The sequence below is a fragment of the Marmota flaviventris genome, chromosome 12 (genome assembly GCF_047511675.1).
Source record: "Marmota flaviventris isolate mMarFla1 chromosome 12, mMarFla1.hap1, whole genome shotgun sequence".
Lineage (NCBI taxonomy): Eukaryota > Metazoa > Chordata > Mammalia > Rodentia > Sciuridae > Marmota > Marmota flaviventris.
The window spans coordinates 77,753,610-77,765,687 of record NC_092509.1 but is presented as its reverse complement, the minus strand read 5'-3'; the positions used below and the strand labels follow the sequence as shown (position 1 = coordinate 77,765,687).

General features: G+C 44.8%; 1 protein-coding gene across 2 annotated transcripts in view; it reads left to right on the top strand.

Moving 5' to 3' along the window:
- Window positions 1–12,078, top strand: part of Atp2b4 (ATPase plasma membrane Ca2+ transporting 4) — a 92,563-nt gene that overhangs the window by 36,450 nt on the left and 44,035 nt on the right. For both annotated transcript variants that reach the window (XM_071600160.1, XM_071600161.1), the window contains exon 2: window positions 7,736–8,396. In XM_071600160.1, the coding sequence (XP_071456261.1) occupies window positions 8,204–8,396 (193 nt within the window). In that variant the 5' untranslated portion in view covers window positions 7,736–8,203. The remainder of the gene's footprint in view (window positions 1–7,735; window positions 8,397–12,078) is intronic.

Genomic DNA, 12,078 nt, shown 5'->3' with positions numbered 1-12,078 from the left:
AGAGGGGAGAAGCAGATACTCTGGCAAATGCCGATCCTGGGAATTTCCCACCATCCAGTGGGAGGGGTGGGGGCAGTTGCCCGCTCCCCTGTATTAAACATTCTGGATGGCAATGTCACCCCCACTTGAAACCCACTTTGGTCCTCTTTAAACCAGCAGAAGGATGTGGTCAGCGTTGCTTTCATCGTCTACGTTTTTTTGAGCTTGAGCTTGCTGTGATCACACCCACACACACTAAGCCACAGGAGGACACAGAAGTGACCTGGGCCAATGTGACCCAGATTATTTGAAAGACAGTATCTTCACCATGGCTCTGGACCCAAGCGACTGCCATTTCTTTTTCTTTTCTTTTCTTTTTCTTTCTTCCTCAGTACTGGGGATCAAACCCAAGGCCTCACATGTGCTAGGCAAGTGCTCTATCACTGAACTACAACCTAAGGCTCCCTTTCTCATCTTGATAATATTGATGCTGTTTTAGAATGGAGCTAGGGGTGACACTGACCTCTCAGGCACATTCCTGCTTCCTCCCATACACTGTTTCCCTGCCTACACTCTGGAGCTTCCTGTCTTCATCTGGGTGCATCCTGGGGTCTCTGACCAGGGCTGGAGATGAGATAGCCATGTGATCAGAATCAGACCACCAACTATGGGTCAGCTCTCAGTATCACTGTTTAGGAAAACCTTGTCATGTCTATGAACTATCTTCTCCTTGCATCTGGCCAGAATTAATAAGTTTTGCCAACATTGTCACAGTGTTGTCATATCCTAGACAATGCAGCCACTCCAAGATTGAGAGGCCTTAGCATCGTGGTGTGTTTTATTTTTATAATTTTGGACCTCAAGTGCAAAGGCCTGAGTCAGTTGTGGCCCACTATTTTCAGAGGTCCATCTAGGTGTGACCCCTCTCTTGCTCACTCTTTTCCCATATCCTATTTCTATTTCTTCTCTGCCCATGAAGAGCAGCATTCTAATGTGCTAAACTTTCTTTTTGTTTAAATTCGACCCTTAAAATGTATAGTACTGCTTTAGATGCAGGTATTTTAAATTTTTGTAAAACTGTGAAATCTTTTTCCTTCCACCAATCACTGTGTTTTTAAGATCAGCAGTATTTTCATGTGTACATCTAATCTGTGTTCCTACTTGTTGGATAATGTTCCATATTACCTAGTATGTCTTACCTGTCCATCACTGGGAGAATGGATCTCAAGTTGCTTCCAAGTCTGCCTTCACAGATAATGAATCAGTGAACATCCTTACACAGGCTGCCTTCACGGCCTAGAGGAGAATTCCTTTGGGAGATGCACCTAGCAGTAGATGACCGGATCCACGGATGAATAAACTGAGTTTAACTAAGAAATATGTGGGTTCTCTGGGAAGGCGGGATGGATTCTGGATTCCTGAGATCTTGGGGGTCAAAGATTGACTCATTTTCTCCCAACAGTTACTTTGATTCTAGGGCTGCATGTCTACAGCAATTGAAGAAGATGCTTTCAGAGTAGACTTGGGGAGAGGAAGACGGTGTAGGGCAGCCTAGTGCACACGCCTCCTAACCGGGAAGCAGTGATCTAGGGAAGGGAGCATCCACCAGAAGGCTTGGTTCTAGGGGCTAGCTGGGTGTTGACATCAAGTTCCTGGGCCAGGCCACAGAGTGCCATCCTGTGGTCAGTGCAGAGGCCTGGTCCTGGGGCCTCAGCCCTCACTTGGCTTCCTGGCATGGGTGTGGCTTTTGGATGCTGATGATAAGTCGTGCCACCCACCACCTGATCATGAGCCAGCACACTCTGCTTCTGACTTTCTTCCCATGCCTCCAAAGGAGGGCATGTGTTCTGTCTGGTCAGTTCTGCAAAGCAACAGGCATTAGAGCAGAAATTAGGGCAGGGCGGGCACAGGCAGGGAAGAAAGAGGTGAGGGCCATAGTGAGGGTGGCAGCCAGACCTGTGTGACAGGCACTGACCAGGGTGGGCTGGAATCTGAGTCATGGAAATAAAGGGCCTGTAATGAGGAGGGGCACGGAACAGCCTCTGGGTGGGCTTCCTAGCTTCAGAGGAAAGGGCTGGCCTGGGGTGTTTAGGCTGCTGCCATCTCACCAGTTTTCCTGGCAGGGAACCTCCCTTTTGGAAGCAGAGGAGAGCCCGAGAGAAGGATAAAAGTTTAAAAAACTCCAGGTGATGCTCAGGAATTATCCCTGAGCTGGATCTCTCTGTGCCTCTCCCAGATCATAAGGAATCACAGGATCAGGAGCGTGACATGAGGGCTGGGTTGTGGCCCAGTGGTAGAGCACTCACCTAGAACGTGAGGGACCCTGGTTCGATCCTCATAACCACATAAAAATAATAAGTGAAATAAAGGAATTGTGTCCAACAAAACTAAAAAAATAAATATTAAAAAAAAAAAAGAACGTAACATGATAATATGGAGGAAGTCCCCAGCCCCACCCCTGGGCTCTTCCCAGGTGGGAATCATGTATCCTTGGAGCTGTGCCAGTCTAGATCCCAGTGCATTCTGGTTCAGGGTCCTGGTGAGCAAAGGATGAGGGAGGAGTATCTGGGAGTGTGTCTGTCCCTGATAAGCTGTGGGTCTATCTGTATACCTGCCCATAAGAGGTAGGTGTTTCCTAATCTATTTCAGAGCCTTTTAGTGGTCCTGAACAAGGGACTGATGGGTTATATGGGTCTTCTCATCAAGGTTTAGGAAGTAAATGCATAGCTTTTTTTTTCTCCAACATTTTCTTAGAGCATGTGTCTTATACTTGAGGCAGGCTGACTTTGGATTCAGACCAGGGTGCAAAGTCTGGCTCTCTGAATCTATATATCCCTGCAATGAAGGAAAGCCCATCCTTTTTATAGGATTATCAGTGAGGATTCAGTGACATAGTATATGTAAAATGATAAAGCTACTGTGTACGGACCAACCCCTACATATCAGGCACTTTTCCCAACATTATGTGTAATTGTAATGTACCAATTTTTAAAAGAGGGAAAAAAATTAAAATAAGTTACTTATAAAAAATTACTATAAAATGCTTATATTGGGGCTGGGGTTGTAGCTTAATGGTAGAGCGTTTGCCTCGCATCGTGAGGCCCTGGGTTCAATCCTCAGCACCACATAAAAATACACAAATAAAAATAAAGATATTATGTCCATCTACAATAAAAAAAATTTTTAAAAAATGCTTATATTAATACACATTTAACTTCTCACTGATTTTCACATACAATGTATCCTGTGGCACCTGGCACATTGTAAGTGCTCAAGAAATATTTGTCCCCTCCCTTCCCACCTCTCCCCACCACCACCCTGTTCCTACCTCCCCTGGGATGAGGGAGACCCTGGGACAGGAAGACTGCAGACGCTGCCCCAGAGCAGCTTCCGTGGATGAGGTCCTCAGGTGGGACCAGCCTGCTTCCTCCCCTCAGGGCCTCCCTCCTTCACTCTTCATGTCCTGCCTGGCAGATGCTGACACTCTGCCAGGTGTGCTCCAAATGCTACCAACTCTCCCTGAGCAGAGGCTCTGGGTCCAGAGAAGAGGACGGGCAGGGCAGGGCACACCAGTCTGCCCCACTGAGCAGCGCAGGCCCCTCCCTCACAGCCGGAGGCCAGAGTCAACTGGAGGCCAGTTCTGTCTGCACTGCACCAGCCTGAAGGCCTGGCCCACCACTTCTCTCTCCCACCATGCTTAGCTTCCTGCGCCTCACCAGATTCCCCTCCCTTCTGGGAGGGAGGCTCAGGGGTGGGCTCCTTCTATCTTCCCACACAGTGTACTCTCTAACCCACACAGGGCTACCTCCTTCCCCTCATAGGCGGGGAATGTATCTCTTCTTTAGCACCCTGGGAAAGCTTCTAAGACTGAGGGATTCTCTGGACCAAATTGGAGGAAATTAGAGTGTCTGGCCGTTGTGGATGGTTGGGGGCTTTAGGGAAGCAGATTGCTGTCTCTGGCAGCTCCTTGTTTCCAGAACTTGCTAGTGAGCCTCTGCAGGTTGGCTTGTCAGGAAGTGTGAGGTCCTGTGAAGCTCTGTGGGTATGGAGGCCAGAGGGGGCCTTTTTTGCCCTGTTCCTTGGGATATGATATAGTGAACTCTGAAAGGGACAGAGTTAAAGAAAAGGTGAATCTTTCCTGAAGATGGAACTAGTATTCCCTGTCCCTAGAGATGCCTGCATTTTAAAGGGCCTGAGAGAGTTCGCATAGGAGAGAGTATCTTGTCATCCCCTAGGTTTGCAAAATGCCAGAATTGGGGAATGAGGACATACCTTACCCAAAATGCCCCCAAGGCAAATGACTAATCCTGACCTGACCAGAGGTAGTGACTCCCAGGCTAAAGTGGCGTGAGCACTGCCAGATTATTCTTTGGCAATTGCCTAATAAGGTTAGGGGCCAGGCAAGCTCAGCAGTTGCAAAGAGCTCATTTTCTAGAGAGCTCACAGAGAAGCACGGCCACCCTGACGTGTTGCCTAATTACAACAGAACTTCTATAGAGCTCCCACCTCAAACCTGGGGGCCCAACCACACACTTTGTGCCCACATCTGGATATTTGATCTACTGTTTGTGTCTCTAGATCAACCTGGAGCATACAAACCTCGTTATTTTCCACAGTTTTGTTTTTGTTTTGGTTTGGTTTTTGATACTGGGACTTGAACTCAGGGGCACTCTACCAGTGAGCTTTTTATTTTTTATTTTGAGACAGGGTCTTGCTAACTTGCCTGGGCTGGCCTCCAACTTACGGTCCTCCTGCCTAAGCCTTCAGAGTCCATGGGATTACAGGCAGGCACCACTGTGCCTACCTCACATGTGTTCTTTAGCCTGGTGTATTCTAAACTTATGTGCCCTTTTCCATTGGTGGCCTGTGTGAGTAGAAAAATCTCTCCCCTTTGGTATCCTGAGGAGAGGTTCAAAGTAAGGAATTCACCCTTCTTGTTTTCCAGAGACTCAGGACACATGTGCTAATGGTTATAACCCAGCTAATGGCTATTGTTAAAGAGTCTGCCTTGGAATTTTCCATTCTTTTGAGTGTGGGAGGGGGGTTCCTGGCAAGAACAGATGACAGGCCACATGGATCTTATTGCCCTTCTGCTTTCTAATATAACAGAAGTTCATTCGCGTCAAATTAAACTTTCTCCCATCGCTTGAGTGCCCTATACTGGACACTGGGCGTCTTTCCAAGATTTTGAAGCACTAATTTTTGATCAGTAATCCCATTTATTACTTTTTTAAGATGATGTGAAGAGGTAGGACTGATTCTCCTTTCAATTAAAAATAGGAGGAACTAGTCTTAAGAAGGCTAAGTGATTTGCCCAGAGGATGACTGAGGAGAAGATGGTAAATCTAGTTCTGAATCTGCTACTGGTCATCCAGCAACAGCAACAAAATGTGAACTGAATGCCCAATCTGTGCGGGTTCTCTCCCAGGAACTAGGGACAATGCAGTGAATAAGACAGGTAGAAGTGTCTGTCTTCATGAAGCAAACGCAGTAGCACGTGGAGGTAAAAATCTTCTGTTTCCCAGTTTTTCTATCAGCATTGTACCCGACTTCCTCTGGAAAGGTTAAGGAGTTCTGGTTAAGGATCAAGATGGGTTTCTGGCTGCACAAGCCCCTCCCACTCCTTCCAGCCTTGGAGGAGAAGCTAAATAGGAAGAGAAAACCCTGTAGTACAACCGTCCTCACTTATTGGCAGGGACTATATTCTCAGATACTCAATGGAGGCCTGAAACTTCAGAGAGTACAGGACCCTATATATAACATGGTTTTTTTTCATAAACATACATATCTTTATAAATTAGACACAATAAAAAATTAACAACAATAATAAAATAGAACAATTATAACAGCATACTGCATTAAAGGTATGTGAATGTGGCCTCTCCCCACCCAGTCTCTCTCAAAGTGACTTACTATACTGTATTCACCCTTCTTTCCACTAGGCTTTGGATGAGGAGGGAGTACTGTCTGCCTGATTCAGCCTGAATAAAGGGTAGATGACCTGCTGCCTCAGATTTTTTCAGACCTTGTTCCCCAGGATGCCCTGATGACATTTAAAAAGAAAAGAGAGTGTGATATTAAAACAAACAGACAACTGCTTGCTTAACTCTTTGTAAGGCAGAGCAGTCTTAAAATCTATGCTAGGAGGGGTTACAGGGGCATCTTGCAGGGGTGGGGGCAATAACCTCCATCCCAGAGGAACCTGTGGGGAACAGCATTGGTTGGAATCAACAGGGATTTTGGCCACATGTGATTTTTTTAAAAAATATTTTTTAGTTGTGAATGGATCTTTTATTTCATTTATTTATTTATATGCAATGCTAAGGAGGGAACCCAGGGCCTCACACATGCCAGGCAAAAATGCTCTACCACTGAGCCACAACTGCAGCCCTGCCACATGTGATTTTGAAGAAAGTAATTTATAAAAGAATCAAATGCTTATCAGATGGTTCTTATGCTTCTTCTTTCAACTTGTAGTAGTGAGGATGTCATCTGTTTATAAGATAGGCTGAACAGAAATCCTCACTACCTCTTGGCAACTAAATTCGAGTCGGTGGAGACTTTTAAATCAGGACCAGGCTTCACGTATTCCGGTGCTGCATTCAGGAAGAGACCCTGAGAGGCTCCATGTTTGAATGGCTGATGTGAGGCAATGGCTTCAGCATGGCACGTAGCCAGCCCCTGCCTGAAGCTGAGCACAGGGCTCAGGTCAAACTTCTTCCTACCTTCAGCCTTCAGTACCCTCACTTGCACATACTTTCTCCCCACACCTTAATCAGTTGGGTGAGGGGTAACACTTGTCTTCTTGGTGGGGAAATGCCACCTTCCTCAGATATATTTACTGTGCTGACTTGAGGCCCTCTGGTGCTCTGTCACATGCAGGTGAGCTTGTCCCTCCCAGTGACCTTGCTGGGGCCCCATGCTCTAGCAGAGCTGATAGCTGTCTTATCCCTCCCACACTGGAAAAACCCTACATTCACAGCCTTCAAATTTACTATCTTTCCTTCTCAGAGGTTCTTCTGTCCCCTTTATTAAAAAAAAAAAAAAAAAAAATCCACCCTGTATTGAAAACTGCCAGTGTTACTCTCTCCTTCCCCACAAAAGCCTCTTGGAGGAGAGATGAGGCTTAGCCCCAAGAACCAAACTTGCTGCCTGACTTATTAATAACTGCCATCGGCTGCCTAATTTCCATAAAGCTGAAGACTGAGTATTGAAAGAGTTCTTAAAGGATTTGGGTATCTTCTATCAAGTTGTCTTCCTGGTTGGCAAATGTCTGCCTTGGGAGTGGGGAAGGGCATGGGGTGTGGCAGAGGGTAGCAGACCGGCAAGCCACCCTCCAGACCACTTGGGCCTGATCTCCTTTTTCTGACCTCTTCTCACCTCTTAAGTTTCTAAAGAATCCTGTAGTGGGTCCCTCAAATAGGGAAAGCATTAGAGTCATTAGAGGTCATAACCTTTTATTTCCAAGTCTTTAAACTTGTAGGGTTTGTATGGCTTGGCTTAGGGGACTGAGACCTACAGGCTGGGGTGTATCTGACATAACTTCTCTACAAGCTTACAAGCTGCTGGGCCCTTCCAAGAAACAGGGCCTCCCCTGAAGCAGTTCCATCTGTTCAGGCCTCAGCTATCAGTTCAGCTCAGACCTTCACTGTCACCTAAACCCTGTGCTAGAGTGGGTACAGTCTGCCCTCGCAGATACTGGATCCTCTTGGCTGTTCTAATTGTTTCTTTTTTGTCTATCTTGCCTCTATTCCAGAGATCCAGCTGTCATCGGTATCCAGGGAGCCCTCCTCTTCCTCCTCCTGCTGACACTCTACCATCGCAGTTGCCGGTTGTTGCTAAGGTTGCCTCCATGGTAACACGTATATCCTGTTTACACCTTCATCTGGGCAAGTCAGTCTAAACTAGGAACCTACCTACTCTGGACAACCACTTCCATCACCACCCAGGGGACACCAATCATCGTGACACAAGGTCCCCCTTCTACTCAGTTCCCCCATCCTCTTCCTCCTTTCACTGCCAGGCTTCATACAAAAGAAAGGATCTTGGTTTGGGGTTGCTACCCTGAAGCTTACTGCACAAGATATAGTCAATCTCTATTCTCACTGGGCCCCCAGAGAAGCAAGAAGCAGGAAGAAGTGGGGACAAGAAGGCAGGAGGCACTGATTGGTTGAAGGGAAACTCCTCATCTTCTCTGGTTGAAGGGCTGGTAACCGCAAGCAAAATGACGAACCCATTAGAACATAACTTGCCGTCCAACTCAATAGCCGAAAGTCATGAAGGGGACTTTGGCTGCACATTAATGGAATTGAGGAAGCTCATGGAGCTGCGTTCGACTGATGGACTGAACGAGATCAATGTCCACTATGGAGGTGTACAGAATATCTGCAATAGACTGAAAACCTCCCCTGTGGAAGGTAAAGGCCATTTCAGGGGTGGTGGAATTGGAGAAAGTAGCTAATGTCTCACAAAATTGTTTTCCAGCTTCTAGAGAAGGTACATTTCTGGAGACCCCATTGGTATATTTTTGTCTGTGGGAAAAGTGTGGCATCTGAAGCTCTAAAAGGAGGTGAGGCCATGAAGAGCCATTATTTTTTTCCCAAAAAATGATATTTAGGGACTGTGGCATTCTCTGAAAACATTTTTTCCTCATTTTTCTATATCAGTATACAGAAAGGAGGATATTTATCTTATAAATGTTTATGGTATAAATGCTTTTATCAGCTAATAATTATCTAGTCCTTTATTCTATATCAGTCTGATTTTGAAAGAGTTCCAAGATAATCCTTCCTCCACTGATCTTCAAGTGTAAAGGGGAAAGGGCACAAAAAAGCGAATAGTCCATCTACACATTGGGCACTTTGTTGTACACAGAAATGGGATGGCATATTAAAGGTATCCATATTTTTGAATCACCCACTCTTTTCTGTCAGGGAATTATAAATGATTTTTTCCAACCCTGCTTGATACACTAATAATATAATTCTTCTTTATTCTTAAAAGAGAATGAAAAAAATGTAGCTTCATGCATGCCTAGCTCTGCCCAAGTGCCTAGTGCACCATGGTGTTATGAAATTTTGCCTCATCAAAATGTAAAGAACAAAAGGGAACTTGCTTTCTCACTTTGGCTGGGTTGCAGCATCTTTGTAGCAAATTCTTTGTGGGCCCTGTGTGTCAGGCAGTCCATGATTGAGGAACATGAGCTGGAGCAAAGATCCTACCCTTTAGAGGCCTTCAGCCTCTTGTGGTCTCCTATTTCTGAGCTCTCCTCAGAGGTCACATCGTATTTCTGGTGAATTCGAAGAAGAGGTTTTGACTCCTAGCCATCATTGTATTGCAAGTTAGTCACTTGGACTCTAGACTCTGTGTGTGTGGGGGAGTGGGTGCGTGGGTGGGTGCACGCATGCGTGCATGCAAGCTCAGTCTGGGAATGGACTCCAGAGTCTCCTTGTGCATACTAAGCAAGTGCTGTACCACTGAGCTACACCCCCATTGTGACTCTAGACTTTGTGATAAAAAAGAGGCAGAGATTTTTACATAGATATGTGCATATTGCCCATCTCTTGTTTTCTTTGTAAACTAAGAGTGCTTCCCTGCGTGTTCTCTTACTTTTAGAATTCCGTTTCCTATCTCATAAGCTTTGAGTTCAAGTATTAGTTCTACCATTTGAATAGCACAGAACAGTTTACTTAGCCTCCCTGAATCAAACAGATAATACCTAGCCCACCGAGTTTTGGGGATTAAATAATATAATGTATGTATAAGTCCAAATTTATAATAGGTGTTCAATAAATTAGTTGTCTCAGATTAAAACAGAGCCATGTGTCTGGAGGTATTTGCTAGAATATGAGTACCTCTGAAGTGCAATTATCATAGCTGATGAGGTTACTACATGTGTAACTGCAACTTCTTTCTATTTCCTCCACTCACTTTAGGATCACAGAAAGACACCTGGCTTTCATGTGGCTCAGTCTCCGCCTTTTTGCTGGTATCTAATGACTGCCCTTTGGGCACTGCCGGGCTCTTATCAGCTGAATTTCTTTATTTGGTAACTTTTGCTACAGTATTGACCTTAATGAAAGTCTGTACCTAATTATGTTCTCACTGAGATTAGGCAGTGTTTTTACAAACACCCATCAGAATTTAAGCAGGATCTTTCTTTTTCCCTTTCGTAGGCTGTTCTGGTCAGTTGTTTCTCTTACAAAATGGAACTTAGGGTCCAAATAAGCAAATAACCAGACTTTTCTCCAATTTTCCACTTTTCCAAATACTTTCCTAGAGCTGCAACTATTTACTATCCGGTTCTCAGAAAGCTTCCATCCCAAAGGCCAACATATGTTGTACTTTTCTCACAGCATTGGATATCAAATGTTATAAACATAGTTAATGCTTTTGGATTCCTCACCAGTTCCCATTTCAGTCCTATAGCTAAAAGCCACCCCTTCTGGTGGCTGGTGCCTCTCTTGCTATAGACTCTAGTGGTGCCAACTTCTCAGGTCTCCTACCACTGACACAGTTGTCCACTTCCTTGCTCCTGCTTCCTTAGATCACAAATATGTGTCCTGATTTGTTTTCATGTAAGATTTACCATAGGGTTTATTCTACAGCTAAGAAGGCAGGGTATTGGGAACAACCTTTCCATTAGTAATTTTTTAGCCCCTAATTTCAACAGTGACCCCCTGGGATGGGAGACAAAGGATTAGGAACAAAGGACACAGAACAGCTAAGGCACAGGAAACTCTACCCAGGCAAGAGTGATATTGAGCTATTTAGTTGAGCAGGCAGAGAAAAGAATATCAGTATCTGGGTATGCGTCCCCCTTCATCTGATGCTATTAAAAGCCAGCTTATTCACAGAAGACCACACTCAGGTGCCTGACAGCCTAGCATAATTTTGTTACCTATGGGAGATCCTATAGACTAGTAATAGGAAAAAAGAGATTACCTGTGCTTGAATTCTGGTTGGAAACCAATGTAAAGTAAATCTGGAATGATTGGAGCTGGGGGCTAGGATGAATACATGTGGTTCTAGCTACTCAGAATGCAGGGGCAGGAAGATAATTTCAAATTCACAAGTTCAAATCCAGTCTAGGCAACATATAGTGAGACCCCCATCTCAAAAAAAAAAAAAAAAAAAGAGGCGGGGGAGCCTGAGTGCGAGGCACATACCTGCAATCCCAGCAGCTCCGGAGGCTGAGGCGGATTGGTTCATAGAGTATGGCCCTTTTTTTTTTTTTGGAATGATTGCATATTTAATATAGACTGACAGTTATTTTTTTGTAAATTTTTTTTTTTACTATAGCTACTAAGAGGCCCTATAAAACTTGAAATTTCTAACATTTCTGACACTAACATAGTTTTATTAGGCTATATTTACACAATTCTAAAGGCACGTGGGACTTAATTTTAATATTCTCTCTCCTGGCTAAAGTTCTTACTGCCAGGTGATGGAACGGTTTACATTCTCTGGCTCATAGTCTATTAATGTTCTGCCCTCTCATGCTAAAGCAGCAACACAGAGACTCTCAGAAGCATGCAAAATTTTAAATTTTGTTTTGCATTTTAATGATTGGTAAAGTGTGCAATGGTGACCAGATGCTCATGTTAGTACTATGCATGGGCTAGTTGAAGTAGGCATTGCCCCAGTGGCCTAGAGTTGAGTAGACTCAGGAAGACATGGAGGTGCTCAGGCGTCTCAGCCTTCAACAGTAACCAGAAGCAAGGCTGAAAGTGTGAGCAGAAAGAAGAAATTTTAGGGAAGCAAGAAGAGGTAGAGGAGACTTGACAGAAGACATAAGCCTAAATCTAAGTGACTAAAGATTTCAGTCTTTTATTGTTGTTGTTGTTGGTACTGGGGACCTAAACCCAGGGGTGCTTTACCACTGAGCTACATCCCCAGGCCTTTTTTATTTTTTATTTTGAGACAGGGTCTCACTGAGTTGTGGAGGGTATAGCTAAGTTACCAAGGCTGGCCTTGATCTTGCAAGCCTCCTATCTCATCCTCCTGAGTGGGATTACTAGTGTGCCCGACTGATCCCAACTGAGATTTCAGTCTTTGTGGATATGTATAAATAAAAGCTAAGATATAGGCCTAGGCTTC